Source organism: Urocampus carinirostris, chromosome 10 (genome assembly GCF_059441175.1).
Source record: "Urocampus carinirostris isolate Australia breed hairy pipefish chromosome 10, RoL_Ucar_1.0, whole genome shotgun sequence".
Taxonomy (NCBI): domain Eukaryota; kingdom Metazoa; phylum Chordata; class Actinopteri; order Syngnathiformes; family Syngnathidae; genus Urocampus; species Urocampus carinirostris.
Window position 1 is genome coordinate 32,484,332 of NC_142358.1, and position 16,222 is coordinate 32,500,553.

The 16,222-nt window shown below is 41.4% G+C and overlaps 1 protein-coding gene across 2 annotated transcripts; it reads left to right on the plus strand.

Annotated features, from left to right (window-relative positions):
- The first annotated feature begins 2,040 nt into the window (after nucleotides 1-2,040).
- On the plus strand, nucleotides 2,041-16,044 carry tubd1 (tubulin, delta 1). Of its 2 annotated transcripts, XM_088345494.1 has the most exons (8): nucleotides 2,041-2,336; nucleotides 8,300-8,447; nucleotides 10,952-11,168; nucleotides 11,242-11,473; nucleotides 12,678-12,842; nucleotides 12,944-13,072; nucleotides 13,136-13,319; nucleotides 15,837-16,044. In XM_088345494.1, exons 1-8 carry the CDS (start codon nucleotides 2,186-2,188, stop codon nucleotides 15,946-15,948), a joined length of 1,338 nt encoding a protein of 445 aa, XP_088201620.1. In that variant the 5' UTR covers nucleotides 2,041-2,185; the 3' UTR covers nucleotides 15,949-16,044. The 2 variants fall into 2 exon arrangements, with proteins under 2 accessions (XP_088201620.1, XP_088201619.1); XM_088345493.1 differs by having other exon boundaries at nucleotides 12,944-13,319.
- The last annotated feature ends 178 nt before the right edge of the window (nucleotides 16,045-16,222 follow it).

Below are 16,222 nucleotides of genomic sequence, written 5' to 3' on the forward strand. Positions count from 1 at the left end.
TGCACGGCCGCTATTGGTGTGTGAGTGTGTGTGTGAATGGGTAAATGTGAAGCACATTGTAAAGCGCTTTGGGAAGTCTTCATTGACTTGAAAAGCGCTATATAAATTCAGATCATTTCATTTCATTTCAAAGACAGTCAAAGACAAGCATAGAAACAAAGAGAAAAAAATGGGTAATTAAAGAGAAATTGATAAAAAGAGAGACAGCTTTTTGGGTGGAAGTAGCTCAGGAGGTAGAGCGCTCGTCTTGGGATCAGGGGATCCCAGTTCGAATCCCGGCTCGTCCGTGTTACATGTCGAAGTGTCCTTGGGTAAGACACCGAACCCCTAATACCCCTAATAAGCAGGTTAGCGTCTTACATGGCTTCAATACAAGGCCACTATTGGGAAATGTGGAGCACATTGTAAAGCGCTTTGGGAAGTCATTGACTTGAAAAGCGCTATATAAATGCAGATCATTTCATTTTTCATTGACGTGAGTCGGGTCTCGTCTATCACTTCAAAGAGTTGGCTTTTAAAGCCGCTTTGTTCGCAAACGACTCATCAGTTGTCACAAAACATAACAGTAAATGCTGAGTCAAAAGTGGTACCGTACTAGTTTGTGTTACACGGCGAGCGCCAAGGGTCAAAATATTACATAACAAATTTACATTATAGGAATAGACAAATCTAATAAGTATCAATACAATTTATTCTTTTCTTTGTTTTGTGTATGTGTTGGTCTTGCTGTCGGTCACCCCTCTCGAGGGATATGACCAGGGTAGATAGATAATTACAGTAGTCAAGTCAAGTCATGTTTATTTGTCTTTATTGTCAATAGTAACAATATAGTTAACAATGTATACAATCAGATTAGACATGGCACTCCAGGATTACCACATAATAAAGATTTAATAAAGAGAAAACTAAGAATCCACCCATCCATTATCTGCATTATCTGTTTTTCTGGGCTGTGTTGATGACCTTCTGTATGGTTATTAAATTATTATTACTATATCAATATTACGATTATTCATGCAACATTTATCTCAATATTTTTGTTTAAAACAGACGTTATAAATCCTCTAATTCAAAGTTAACATCATTATTTTAGGGACATTTTTGCTCCTGGTTTGCAAAATACTTGATCGTTTTTTTAAAAAGTAAAATCTTCGATTTCATTGTTAACATTCTGAAGTAGTTCATCAGTACATAATAGTATTAAATACAAATACTACCTACTGGAGCATTGCTGAATGGCTTTCAATGCCCACTTGTCATAATGCATCTAAGCTAGTGATTTTATCAGGCGCACTGGCGACTGGACTATAGGTCGCATGAAATTAAAACTACTGTAAGTGCAGGGTTACATTAAAAAAGTCAGAAAACAAAACAAAAGAAATGTATAAGGAAATCTTTTATTTTTTTTGTAGAGCAGTTTTTGCAGTTCCAACGAATTTTTTTCTCAGAATAAATGGTATGGCTCTCTCTCAAAAAAAACACAAAGCTCAAAATATTTTGCTGTTTTTGCTCTTTGAGTGGGCAGCACGGCAGCACAGTGCTTAGCGCATGTGCGGCACAGTTCTGAGGTCATGGGATCGAACCTTCCTGTGTGGAGTTTGCATGTTCTCTCCGTGCTCGCGGGGGTTTCCTCCGGGCATTCCAGTTTCCTCCCACATTCCAAAAACATGCATGTCAGGTTAATTGGCTGGTCCAAATTGTGTGAATGAGCGAGTATTGTCTGTCTCTGGGCTCCAGCACCCCCGCGACCCTACTGAGGATAAGCGGTGCAGCTAATGGCTAATGAATGGATGCTCTTTTTGTCAAAAATGATTCTGACCCCTTTGATACAGTTTCAGAGACAGCAGAACAAAACTTACACTTAACATGAATATCTTTTTAAAACCTCTTTACAATGACAATATGCACTCTAGAGGGGTAAATCCAGTGAATTATTCTAATAGAAATTTCTTGCACTTTGTTAACAAATAGCAGTGAGATAGTCACCAGACCCTTGTCCAGTTCTACTATTTTAATTTGAAAGTTCAACAATTGCGTACCGGAAACGGAAATGCGTTGTAAGGCGGCAGAATGAAATGACTATCAAGTGTCGTGTTTTTCTCCACACATTCTTAACTTTTGTTGTTATCATTGAAACTCAAAAAATTAACTATTTACTGTAAATGTATTATTCTTTTATCCGAAAATGTCCGTGGTGACGGTCCAGTTGGGCCAGTGTGGCAACCAAGTGGGTTTGGAGTTGTTTGACACTCTCTATGACGACGCTCAGGCTTGCCAGGCGAAAACATACGCGACTGCCAGCTGTGAACGGTTCTTCCACCAACCAGAGCATGGAGGTAATATTAAATTATCCGTTTTTTGCTTTTAAGTACTTTTAATAGCGTATTTTTAAAGCAGTCAGTGACGTGCTGTCAGGGGAGTCAGGTCGCAGTTGTTACAATGTATGTGTTTCACCCGGTGCGGTTATAAGGGGGCACCAACTGTCAATGTAAACACTGAAGTTTCCGGTAAAGCTGAGTGACATACATCGGTGTGCTAGTCGTCATTAATTAATGGAAAATCTAACATAAAACATGGTGTCAGAAGTGGGAAACAACATGAGTGGAAAAAAGAGAGCTGTCCTGCTTATGGGAAAGTTGCAATATTCTTCCGTTACATCTGCTGAATCCCGACACAAAATTGGAGCAGACGCAACAGGTTCTTGTCATGTACAATAAAAGCACTCTGAAGCCTTTGGGCAAATGCAAGATTAAAATAAGAAATCCGAGAAACAGGAAGCTGTACAGACTTGAATTCATGGTGGTTGACGGGCAGGCATCTGTGCCCTTGCTGGGGAACAGAGCAGTGCAGGGCATGGATCTAGTCAGAATACAGAGAGAAAATATCATGGCCATTGATGACATAGTTCAACAAGCAGACGGCAAAGGACAAACACTGGAGAAGGAGCAGATCAGGGAGCAATACCCACAGGTGTTTGAGGGTGATGGCTGTTTATCGGGCACATATGAGCTGGAAGTGGATCTAAGCATAGCACCAGTGAAACTACCAAAGCGGAGAGTTCCAGTGGCTCTGATGAATCCGCTGAAGCAAGAACTGACAAGCCTGGTGGAAAGAGAAATAATAACGTCAGTTGAAAGGAGCACAGATTGGATCAGTAACATGGTCCTGGTTAGGAAACCATCGGGAAAGCTGAGGATCTGTATTGATCCCAAACCTCTAAATAGAGCACTGAAGAGACAGCATTTTCCGTTACCAACGATTGAAGATGTCCTGCCAGACCTGGCGAATGCCAGGGTTTTCACGGTGTGTGATGTAAAAAATGGATTCTGGCATGTGAAACTGACGGAGCAATCCAGTTACTTGACAACATTTGCGACGCCATTCGGAAGGTTCAGGTGGAGGAGGATGCCGATGGGGATCAGCCCAGCTCCTGAGGTGTTTCAGCACAGGCTGACACAGGCACTTGAGGGGTTACCAGGCGTACGCATTATTGCTGATGATATCCTGATTATTGGAGAAGGGGAATGTCAGGACAGGGCAGTAAGGGACCATGACGAGAAACTGAAAAGACTCCTTGAGCGATGCAGGTCATGCAACATCAAACTGAATTTTGACAAACTGAAGTTGAGACAGAAGGAGGTTCCGTACATAGGTCACAGGCTGACATCGGAGGGCTTGAAAATTGACCCGGAGAAGGTACGCGCCGTACAAGAAATGCCTAGACCCACCAACATTAAGGGCCTACAGAGATTGCTCGGAATGGTGAACTATCTCGCAAAATTCTGCCCACACCTATCGGATAGCTGTGAGGTCCTAAGGCAACTGACACACAAGGATGTGATCTGGGAATGGACTGACATACAGGACTCTGCCTTTGGGACAATAAAAGGTATGATAGCCACAGCACCAGTATTGAAATATTACAATCCAAGGGAGGAACTCACTCTACAATGTGATTCATCCGAAACTGGGCTGGGTGCAGCACTTTTGCAGGGGGGCCAACCTATAGCGTACGCCAGTAGGGCACTAACCTCTACAGAAAGAGGATATGCACAAATAGAAAAGGAGTGTCTTGCCATTCTATTTGGAGTCGAAAAATTTCACCAATACACCTATGGCAGAAAGGTAGTGGTACAGTCTGACCATAAACCACTCGAAACCATCACACGGAAGCCTCTGCTTAGTGCCCCAAAGAGGCTACAAAGAATGCTATTAAGGCTTCAGAAATATGACGTGGATATAGTGTTTGTTCCAGGCAGGCTGATGCTTGTTGCAGATACGCTGAGCAGGGCATACCTACCAGAATGTGCAGTTGAGGGTTCAGTTGAAGCTGAAGTTGAAACGGTGAATATGATTAATTACTTACCCATTTCAGGGGAGAGACGAAAAAAAATCCAAAGTGAGACTGAACAGGACCAGGCCCTCCAGGTGCTGAAACAGAGAATACTGCAAGGATGGCCGGAAGAGAAAGGACAGGTTGAGCTGGAGGTGAGGCCATATTTTTCTATGCGAGATGAGCTAGCTGTACAGAATAATGTAATCTTTCGGGGAGAAAGGGCTGTCATCCCAACAGCTCTAAGACAAGAAATTATGGAGAAGATTCATGCCTCACATTTAGGGATTGAAAACTGCATCAGAAGAGCAAGAGAATGTGTGTATTGGCCGGGTATGCATGAACATCTTAAGACATATATAGGGAAGTGCCAAGTGTGCAGGGAAGTAGACACTCGACAACAGAAAGAACCATTACTGAGCCATGACTTCCCATTGAGGCCATGGGCAAAAGTGGGTACAGATATTTTCACCTTTAATAATAAAGACTACGTAGTGACTGTGGACTATTTCTCAAATTTTTGGGAAGTTGATTATCTGCCTGATACCAAGTCCACCACAGTCATCCACAAGTTAAAGGCACATTTCGCTCGCCATGGTGTGCCTGATGTGGTGTTTTCGGACAATGGCCCACAATATAGCTCACAGGAGTTTAAGAGATTCAGCCAGTCTTGGGAATTTGAACACATAACATCGTCGCCCACATATCCCCAAAGCAATGGAAAGGCAGAGTCTGCCGTCAAGACGGCTAAAAGATTAATGGGGAAAGCCCTGCGGGCAAAGTCGGACGCATATCTAGCCATACTGGCTCACAGGAACACTCCCACGCAGGGTTTCCAGGCCAGTCCTGCACAAAGACTGATGAGCCGACGGACAAAGACGCTACTGCCCATGTGTGAAAGTCTGCTTAAACCTGCGATTGTGGACACTGGTAGCGCTGTGCAGGAAAACAAGCTCAGACAAGCTCGTTATTACAATAGGGGGGCTAGAGGACTACGGCCTCTGCAGAATGGAGAACAGGTGCGAGTACAGTCACATGTGGCCGGACGCACTGTCTGGACACCTGCAGCGGTGGTACGACAGGACCGGAGAAGGTCCTATTCGGTGGAGCTGGATAACGGGACTGTGCTGAGGCGCAACCGTAGACACCTGAGGCCAGCACCAGGGGTCTCATCAGCAGCAGAGACGGTCAGCGGGGCGGTGCCCACCTCAGCCCCTAGTGGTGGTGATTACGTCACAGACACACCTCAACCCTGCTCAACAGCTGCTGTGCCGGATCCTCAGATGGCCCAGACTGTTGTCACCACCACCAGATGCGGCAGGGTTGTTAGGAGGCCTGCACACCTCCGGGACTTTGTTTAGCACTATGTGAAAAAAAAAAAAAAAAAAAAAAAAAAAAAGGGGAGATGTTACAATGTATGTGTTTCACCCGGTGCGGTTATAAGGGGGCACCAACTGTCAATGTAAACACTGAAGTTTCCGGTAAAGCTGAGTGACATACATCGGTGTGCTAGTCGTCATTAATTAATGGAAAATCTAACATAAAACAGCAGTGACGTGCAGTCAGGGGGAGGCATGGAAGGCTGTGCCTCACCTGACATGGAAATATAAATTCAAAAATGTATTAAAAGCATTAAGTCGTATTTAGTTGGAAATGTTCACGATCTCACTAAAAACATCTGATTTCCTAACCTTGGCACGTGACGTCACATTGCCCCTCCCCAGCAGAATTAGATCCATGACGGACGGCGGAAGCACTTTAGCATTCAGCACTTTAGCATTCAGCACTTTGATCGGAATTTCAGTTGAAACAAATAGCCAGAGTTGAGTAGGGTTACTCTAACTGGATTACTTTCAATTACTTTTGGATTACTCCAATACCAAATATGCTAATAAAAGACAAAATAAACTAAATATGAATAAAATCATGACTCACAACACGTGGTAAGCTTTCTCTCCTGGCTTTGATTTTTTTGATCTCCGGCAAAACTAACATAAAATGCGACAGAAACAAAACGAAAATAAATCGAAACAGCTTGCCAACATCATTTTTGCCGTTCCATGTATTCCGTGAGTCCCCAAGCCTGCACAAAATTTAGTAATTTTATTCATTTTTAGTTTCTTTTGTCTTTTATTAGCATATTTGGTATTGGAGTAATCCAAAAGTAATTGAAAGTAATCAAGTTAAAGTAACCCTACCCAACCCTGCAAATAGCAATGTCGACGACAGAAGAATATAACCACCCCTTTCTTCCAATGGACTTATTGCTGTGCGGTGGGCAAGGTTGCAAGCCGGATTTAGAATCGTATTCCTTTTGTTGAAGACAGAAGACGTCGATGTTTATGTCAAATAGACCGAAGGGATTGGTGTTATGCCGAGGTTATCCAGGATTTATTGTGAACATTTTTAACAAGTTACGCTTGATGTACTTCCGAGCAATTTTATGTTGAGTAGGTACGAGTCATGACAAAGACACTCAACATACTAAGTTAGCTAGTATTATTACGTAAGTTATTGGCTCAAGGTTGGCATTTGTTACTACACAAATGAGCTGCTTTTAGTGTGATTAACCAGGGATTTAAAACGGTAATCTTCCAAATATCACATGTATTAAACACGCGACCAACACTCCCACAATGCTCATTACGCTGAAATGAACTGCAAAATTAGAGAAAATGAGAGACTAACGTTAGGGAAACGTAATTTTGCAAAAGTAAATATTTTCAACGTGCTCAAAAGTGATTTCTATACAAGGAGCATAAGCTCTGTGCTTTACAGTTTTGTTACATTCACCCAAAATTTAGATTCAAAGTTGTTTTAGTAAGATTAACACGAAGGGGATATTTCAAGCATGGGTGCATTTGTCGTTAAAACGAAGCACAACGAGTACTAGCTATGAAAAACTAGTAAGCATCTAGACTTTTACAAGATTTTAGATCAGCACTAGTGTATGGGCATATACTCCTTTTACAATATAGTGGTACAGATCATGTGGACTGGAGTCAGGTAGACGAGACGTTTTTTTTAGATGTGTGAATAGTTCAGGAGGAACACTGTATCGCTCGGTAGCTAGCATTGCTAATGCTAACCTCAGTTTCTCTAAATTGCCTGTGTTGTGTCATCCGAAAGCTGCACAATATTCGTTTGACTAGTCATTGCCAATGGTGTTGATTTTGTATATTTTTGTGTATAGATTGAAACAGTTTATGTTCAGGATTTCAGGTGCATGTACTGTGTAGTTCTCTTAAAAAACAAAGGTTTCTACATTGCGGATTTTGACTATCACAGGTTCGTTTTGGAACACAACCCCAGTGAAAAAGGGGGGATTGGTCTACTTTTCCACGTAATGGAGGATTACCTATCTATTAATGCTTTGTTCATAGGAAGACACTAATAGATTTATTTTATACGTTTGGAAAATACAACTTTTTATGCTACAGTTTATATATTGCTCACTTGTTCTGCCAATTATATAATGAATAAGATTTATTTGTAAATCTGTCAAGGACAGCATGGCAGTGGACGGTACAGTTCTGAGGTCATGGGATCAAACCTTTCTGTGTGTAGTTTGCATGTTCTCCCCATGTGTGCATGGGTTTCCTCCGGGCACTCCGGTATCCTTTCACATTCCAAAAACAATCATGTTAGGTTAATTGGCCGGTCCGAATTGCCCCTAGGTGTGAATGAGCAAGTGAGTTGTCTGTCCCTGTGTGACTGTGACTGGCTGGCCCACTGCCTGAAGATAGCTGGGATGGGCTCCAGCACTCCCGCGACCCTACTGAGGATAAGCAGTGCAGATAATGGATGTAAATCTGCCTCTGCCTCACCAGACAGGAACCTCACTGCACGTCCCTGTAAACAGCTCTTGTTCAATATCTCTAGTAGATAGAATTCATTGTAATTTTTTTTTACTATGTTCCCTTTGTGTGTCCTCCATTGATAGTTGGACTTTTTTTTTTAATTTAGATCTTGTTGCCAAGGCAGTTCTGATTGACATGGAGCCAAAAGTCATCAAGCAAAATTTCAGCAAGACGGCCAAATCTGGCAGATGGAAGTATGACGAGGCATCAAGCTTCAACCAGAGGCAGGGTAGTGGGAACAATTGGGCGAATGGGTAAGGTCACTCGATTTTGCATAAATTCAGAAGAAAGGGTAGTTTCCAGTATGAGCTGTCCTATTTTGAATGTTTAACAATTATAAAATATAAGATTTATAATGAGATTAGACCAGGCACTCCAGGATAAAAACACAAGAGAGATTAAAAAGAATAAAATTAGATTAAATTAGGATAAATAGGCAAAGATATTTACAAGGAAGTGTTTGGAGACTGGCCTTTGTTGTAAATGCATCGTAACAATTGTGCAATGAAAAATCATGCAATACCATTTAGCAGCCGCAGTATTTCAAAACAAATCGATAAACAAGAATACCCAAGATATATTTTTCTCAGTCTTGTGTGCTTGTTTAAGGTGGTGATGGCCTTAGGGAAGAAAATTAATCTGAGCCTGTCTGTTCCTGTTTTAAGATACCTGTAATGCATGCTAGAGGGCAGCAGGTGGTGTCCGGCTTGAGAGGAGTACCTTTTCATGTTGTTGGCTCTGCTGTAGTAGAAAATTAAATTATAGTGCATTTACATTCAATTAAATGCAATAAGGTAAAGATTTTATTTATCTTAAAAAAATATACCGGCCATTTTATTTTTATACGTTAGTGGTATTGGTAACTGGTACCGGCAGCAATGACTAACGTATCTGTAGTAGTTACTAAAAACTAATACTATTTGGATATCAGACTGCATGGTGGACTATTGATTGCCTAGCAGTTCCGAGGGTGTGGTTTGAATCTCAGCCTGCTTATCTATTTTTCCTAGAGGGGCAGTGTGTATTATTTGACCACTAGATGTCACTGTATTGTGTAGTGCAAACAAAAACAAGTGCTACAAAGTAAATTGAATAATACAAACTACAGCGACCAAACTCCACCATTTTTTGCTCAACCTTTCACAAGGTTTTTTGGGGGGGCGGCTACCCTGAGCAGCAAAATGGGGGACAATCATGTCAGCTCCAGGTGAGCCTTGTTGTACAGAATACATTTTTTTTACCTACCCACTTGAAAAATGCACATTTGTAGCATGGGCAATGTATTTTTTATCTTATTATTAAAAACATTGTTTATTTTTAATTATATAATTTTTTTACCACTAAATGCAATTCAAGCCACCCAGTTATCTATTGAAAGGGACAGTGTGTATATTTAGTGCTTCCAATTTATTAAAAAACAGCAAGATTGATTTATGTAATAAGCCAAAATACATGAACCATCATGGTAAATGTAAATGGTCTCCATTCATATAGTGCTTTTCAAGTCACTGAAGACACCCCAAAGCGCTTTACAATGTGCTTCACACGTAACCATTCACAGAAAAACGTACAAACCAAAAGCGGCGACAGCCATGCCAGGCATCTGCCTGCTTATCATGGGTTTCGGTGTTCAGTGTCTTGCCCAAGGACACCTGGATTTTTAACTCAGAGGAGCCGTATCGAATCTGTGACCTCTCGGCTAAGACAAGCGCCCTACGCCCTGAGCTACTACTGCCGTGTCAAACAAGCATTTTTTTAGTACTAGTAGGTGGAGAAATTTCCATTTATATATTTTACATAGCGTTAGTCATTTAGAGGAAGTATTCAAAATGATCCGCTATCTTGCTTCTACAAGTACCCGAAAGAAAGCTTGTGGCAGCAAACATTTCTGTCTACTTCTTAGCACTCGTTTTCAGTTGCACTCCACACTACAGCAACATCTACAGATGCTGCCATGCTTACGAACGAGATAGGTTCCGAAAGATCGTTCGCAAGTTGAATTTGTTCCTAAGTTGCTTCAGTTCTATATTTTGTATGGAATGTATGTTTCAGGTTTATATAAGTATGTTTGAGGCTTGTATAAGTAACCTGCATTGTTTTGTACTGAAAAAAAATATCGTAAAATAATATGCTCTATAAAGATAAAGTTAAGTTTAACTTACTTCTAGAAGATGGGCTTCAAGAGTTAGGCAATTTCCTCCTCCGAGGTAAAAACTGGCCGAAACAGCATCAAGCTTCCGCATTCCACTTTAATTTCAAATAAAATGGCTCGGCGCTTCTTTACACTAACCATATTGAATGGATGCACAAAATATTAAACAATAAAAATGTCAAAGTTCTCAGTGGGCTGGAGATACAGTATAGAATGTTTGCACACAAACTAGAAAGAGGAAACAGATTTCTTCTTCGGGGTGGATGCTGGGGTACCTCTCATAGCGCCACACGCCAGTAACGGCGGAAAGAAGTACTTACAGTTCTGTCCTGTACTCGGAAAAAGGTGCACATAGTACAAAATCTAACTTACAGCAATGTCCGGATACTTTTTGACATCCTGGAAAAAGAGGTTCAGATCTACCGTTTTACGTAAGTAAGGGAGCGTCTGTACTTGTCAATTTAGGATAAAAACTAGAATAGCAAAAAAAAAAAAGGTTGTGTTGTGCAATTTATCGCCAAACAAGATGTTAATAGATAATTTTATGTAATAATTAAGACAAATTATGGCTATGAGAAATATTTGACAGTGTAAACTTTCCCCCAGGTTTTGCATCCACGGTCCCCGGCACCGACAAGCCGTGGAAGACATCTTACGGCACGAGGTGGAACGCTGTGACCAGTTGCGTGGTTTCTTGCCTATGATGAGTGTGGCTGGTGGGACAGGCTCTGGAGTGGGCACCTACGTCACTCAATGTCTGCGGGACAGCTACCCTAAATCCTTCATCGTTAACCATCTTACTTGGCCATACGAGACAGGCGAGGTCCGAAGAGCCTCATCACCCGCTTGTACGAAATATGTTACGACATAGGATGAACCGTCCTGTTATCGTTTAGGTGGTCGTGCAGAATTACAACTCAGTGCTGACGCTGGGTCACCTCTACCAGTTGTCAGACGCGCTTCTAGTTCACGAGAACGACACGGTGCACAAGATCTGCAGTCAGCTGCTACATATTAAAGACATTTCCATTACGGATATAAACAAGGTCATCGCTCATCAGCTGGGCACCGTCCTCCAGCCTGCGCTCACCGCCGATTCAAACGGAATCTACAGCCGGAATCCCTTGGGTGAGATTTCGGCATTGTTTTGGTGCTGAAAGAGTTTTCGGTCACTGCCACTGACGGCTAAGACGGGTTGAAAGCAGCCGGGGCAATATCTGGCTCGCAAGATATAAAAGTTAAAGGGACGGTGTGTATTATGTGATGACTAGATGTTGTAGTGTTCTGTCATGCAACCAAAAACCTAAAAATATCAAGAAAGAATGAAAATTACTCTAAGTTGAACATAAAGCACCATTTTCTTGTACTCATTTGCGCCAGGCTTTTGCTTAGTTGGGTACCTGTAGCTGCCAGATGGTGGACAATTATGCCATCTCATTCGAGGTGAGGCTTGTGTTATATAAAATAAGCATTTCTAGACCAAGAGTTTTCACATTCATATGATACTTCATGCATTTCGAAAATGATCAATCAATATTATTCAACGACATTTTTACCAGTAGGAGGAACTGATTTACACACACACTGTCCCTTCAAGCGGATTATGGATTAAATGATAAATGGTCTGCATTTATATAGCGCTTTAAGTCAATGAAGACCTCCCAAAGCGCTTTACAATGTGCTTCACACACACACACACACACACACACTAACAGGGAGTCAGCCATGCAAGGCGCCTACCCGCTTATTGGGGGCATTAGGGATTCAGTGTCTTGCCCAAGGACACTTCCACATACAACACGGAGGAGTCGGGACTCGAACCTGCGACCTCTTGATCCCAAGACGAGCGATTAATTTAACACTGATTTGTTTTCATATGATATCTTAATGCTTTATTTGTATATCTTATTTTGTGTATGGAATGAAAAAATGCTTTTTTCACAACTTTTTTTGAAAACCCAATTTGGCCCAACCTCACTTAGACCCTAGCTCCGGCAGCCTCCAGCTAAACTGAGTTTGAGACCGCAGTCCCCTTTAATGAAATTGTACATTTTTTAAACAAATATAAAATATAACATGTACATGTCTGCAACTATATTAATTGAAGAAAAACTGGATCTGTACTTTTTCCCCTCAAGTCTTAGATTTCAGTTTCTGTATTGTATACTGCATCTTTTCGGCCCCTCCTCCAAATACTTTAACTGAATGTTGCTCGTGCCAACCAATGCACTAAATGAGTTAAATTGGCTTTTTCATTTTTCGAGACAGCTTTTGTGACCCCATGTTGAACGCAACAACAAATGGCTCACCGTCACCTCTGCTTTGTCTTCAGGTGAACTCGTCAGCGCCCTAGCGTGCCACCCAGAGTACAAACTGCTCAGCACGAGCACCATCCCTCAGATGTCATCTTCCTCCATCGCATTCACCAACTTCCAATGGCCAGCTCTGCTAAAACATTTGCGCCAGATGCTCATCTCCAATGCCAAGATGGAGGCGGGTATGTGTAGCCAGAAATGGACTGGACAAACCTGTAAAAAATGATACCTAATCTACTAAATAAGATAATTGCCACTTATATTTTATAACTTATGTTGACAGGTATAGACTGGCAAATGCGACCATTGGCCGTCTCCGAGCGCACAAAGAGTCTGACAGGCTCAAACATCAACATTTCCTTAGCCAATCTGCTCATACTAAGAGGGAAGGAAGTGTCCTGCGCAGAAACAGGTGTGAAAACAACACAAGCAGCTCTCTGTTTTAAAAGGAATGACCAACTAAAATCTACACTAGGTAACTTTGGCGATGCAGCCCTGTACAGCTCGTGGCTCTCACCCAAAGATGCGTTCAATGCTTGGAAATGTCCCATGCCGTTCAACAAGTATGAAAAAACTGCTACCTTGGTCAGTAACAGTCAAGCTCTGATCGAACCGATGGACAACATGGTGAGGAAAGCTTGGAGTATGTTTGCTGCAAGGTGAGGCTTTAATAGTACTTTCTCGTTGTATAAAATTAAAATTATAGTTCACAGTAAGGCTCTTAAGCTCGAACTAGAGGTCAACCGATTATCGGGACCAATATTTGGGAGTTTGATCGATATCTGTATCATCATTCTTATCCATTCTATGAGACGATTATTAAGTCTCATGTGGCTGAGACTCTCTCCCTTGGTCCTACTCCTCCCCTCTATCCTCACTACCCACCCCGCGCCTTCTGATTGGATAAGCAACCAGGGGCAAAGCCACGAAAGCATGAACAATTAGAGCGGCAGCTCAGCTAACTTGTCCCGACCTGCCTCTGTCCGTGATCAAAAATTGATGAGGAAAAAGTGTAGTTAACTTGTGTAAGAGATGCAGGTTCATGTGATAGACTGATATTAGTTCTTATCATAACATTAGGTCATCAGTCAAGCATGTGTGTTTGTGATTGAAAGCATGAAAAGCACGCAAAAATAGAAGTGATGAGCTCTTATCAAAACATTAGATTGTCAATCAAGCTGTGTGTTTGTGAATGAGAGAAAGCATGAAAAATATGCTTTAGTAGAAGTGATGAGCTCTTGTCATAACATTAGTTTGTCAATCTGGCTCTTAAACAGGAGTGCCCACACTTCATTTGCCAGCCCTGTTGAAATGTCAATGTACTTTTTGTTTTAGGTTAATTTAAGTCATCTTGGTTGTATTGACATTTTTGTTTATTGTAAAAAAACTAAATAACAGGTAGCCGTTTTTTATGTACCTTTATACAAGTTACTGCTAATCCGAATTTTATTTTGTAAACTCATTTAGTTCAGGAGTGGGCAAACGTTTTTAGTTAGTTTTTGGTATAAGTGAAATATTAGTTTTGAAATTGTAATTGATTGACTGTAAAAAGTTTTAAGGGAACTATTCAAGTTTTATGTACCTTTATACGAGTCGCTGCTAAGCCTAATTTAAATTCCTGCTCTGTTAGTTTTTTGATTTAGTGAAATATTAGTCATTTAAGTGAATTGAAATGCTAATTTATTTACTATATAAGGTTTCACAGGGCTATTTGTTTTATTTAAATTTATGACGCCAATTTTTAAACTTTTACAGCAGATGACTATCGGCTTCAAAAATCTGTTATCGGCCTACTGTTAACACTAATAATCCAGATCGGCCCCAAAAAGCCTATATTGGTCGATCCCTAACTAGAAAGGAAATTTGGGTTCGGCCTTAAATGTCAATCATTACTTCAGGTTTGTGTCGGGCTGCAATTCTCTTGCTGACTTTAAAAACTTTTGTTTAACATCCATGCTTGGCGCGCGTCTGTAATTCCTTTTGGCCATTTTTTTTTTGGGTGGAGGATCCACACAGTAAATTTTGTCCCCCTTCTGCACAACACCGCCCTCGTCTACGAGCTTGGTGTGCGTCCATCATAGTTCTTAGATTTTCTTTTGGGAGGATCTGCGCGGTGGATTCCGCCCACCTTCTGCGCAACCTCTATCCTGTGTAGGCACGCTTGGCTTTGCGCATCCCTGTACAGGGGCTGAATCCATCCTACAGATCCTAAACTAGTATTTTTAGGTGCAGGTGGTTTGCGTCGCTCCATCGGACAAAGTCCTGAATCAATTTCCTGTACTCCTCCTCCTGCCCGTTTCTGATACATCCCACGATCGCAGTGTCGTCGGCAAACTTTTGCACATGGCAGGACTGTACTTAAAGTCCGATGTATATAGAGTGAATAGGAACGGAGAGAGAACGGTCCCCTGCGGAGATCCTGTGCTGCTAACCACAGTGTCCGATGTACAGCCCCCATAGGTTAAAGGGGCAAAACAAAGCCTGCAATTGGCTGAAAAAGATGAATGTGAATAGCAAGTTTGGTTGTCTATGGCATAGAGCAAACATGTTTTACCATTCTGTATTTGTAAATATTTTACTCTCCTGGATTTACTACACTCACGGATATAAGAGGACCATGGTTGCACATTATTATTGAACGCAACGACTTCGGTGAGCTACTCCGGCTATATCTTTTCCCAGTATCTTGTTTCAGAGTGATTTCGATGTTTCTGTGATGGGTCTTTTTTTAAATTAAACTCAATTTCAAGTGTTTATTGTCATATGGACAGTAAAGTTGCGAGCGAAAAAGAAAATAGAAACTAAAGAATGGTTGGCATTTCTTGAATCCCAAAACTTTAACCTTCCGAATGATATTTGGAACGATGCATTTGAGTGACATCGTACGGACACCGCATCCGCACGTGTCTGCGACACGTATTTGCTTCTTTGCAAGCTTTCGGAATGTTAAGGGGGTAATAAGTTGGACTGAACTATCTGACTGTTTTGTTGACGTTCCCATTGTAGCGCCTTATGTATGGAAGATATAGGACCAAAAACCATGTTTTGGGGGTGCGCCCTATAGTGCGGAAAATACGGTAAACTTGTTGCACAATACAAAATATGAAAGTGGAATTTTCAGTATATTTGCAGCTCCTATTGGTCATTTTATTGAAGTTATTCTGTTTTGATTACAGAGCCTACGTCCACCAGTACACAAAATTTGGATTCTCGGAAGAGGATTTCCTTGAAAGCTTTGCTTTTGTCGAGCAAATCATTTCAAACTACAGTCACTTGGGCTCGAGTTGATAAAACTGAATTCTACTTCAGGGTTTCTTAATATTGTTGTAAATACTGTATATGATTTATTTCATGACTAATAAATCTATTTTGTTGCTCATTGTATCAACGCATCATTCATAGCACTTTTGTGGCATTGCCCTGAAACCAGGGAGTCACACCTAACGTGGCGGTGTGGGCGTGTAGAGCGCCAGCATCGCAAATTCACCGGGTGCATTTTGGCACGAGTCTCCTGCGGCTGTTGCAGTGTTTGTAAGTGGATGCATATACTACCTAAAAGAGC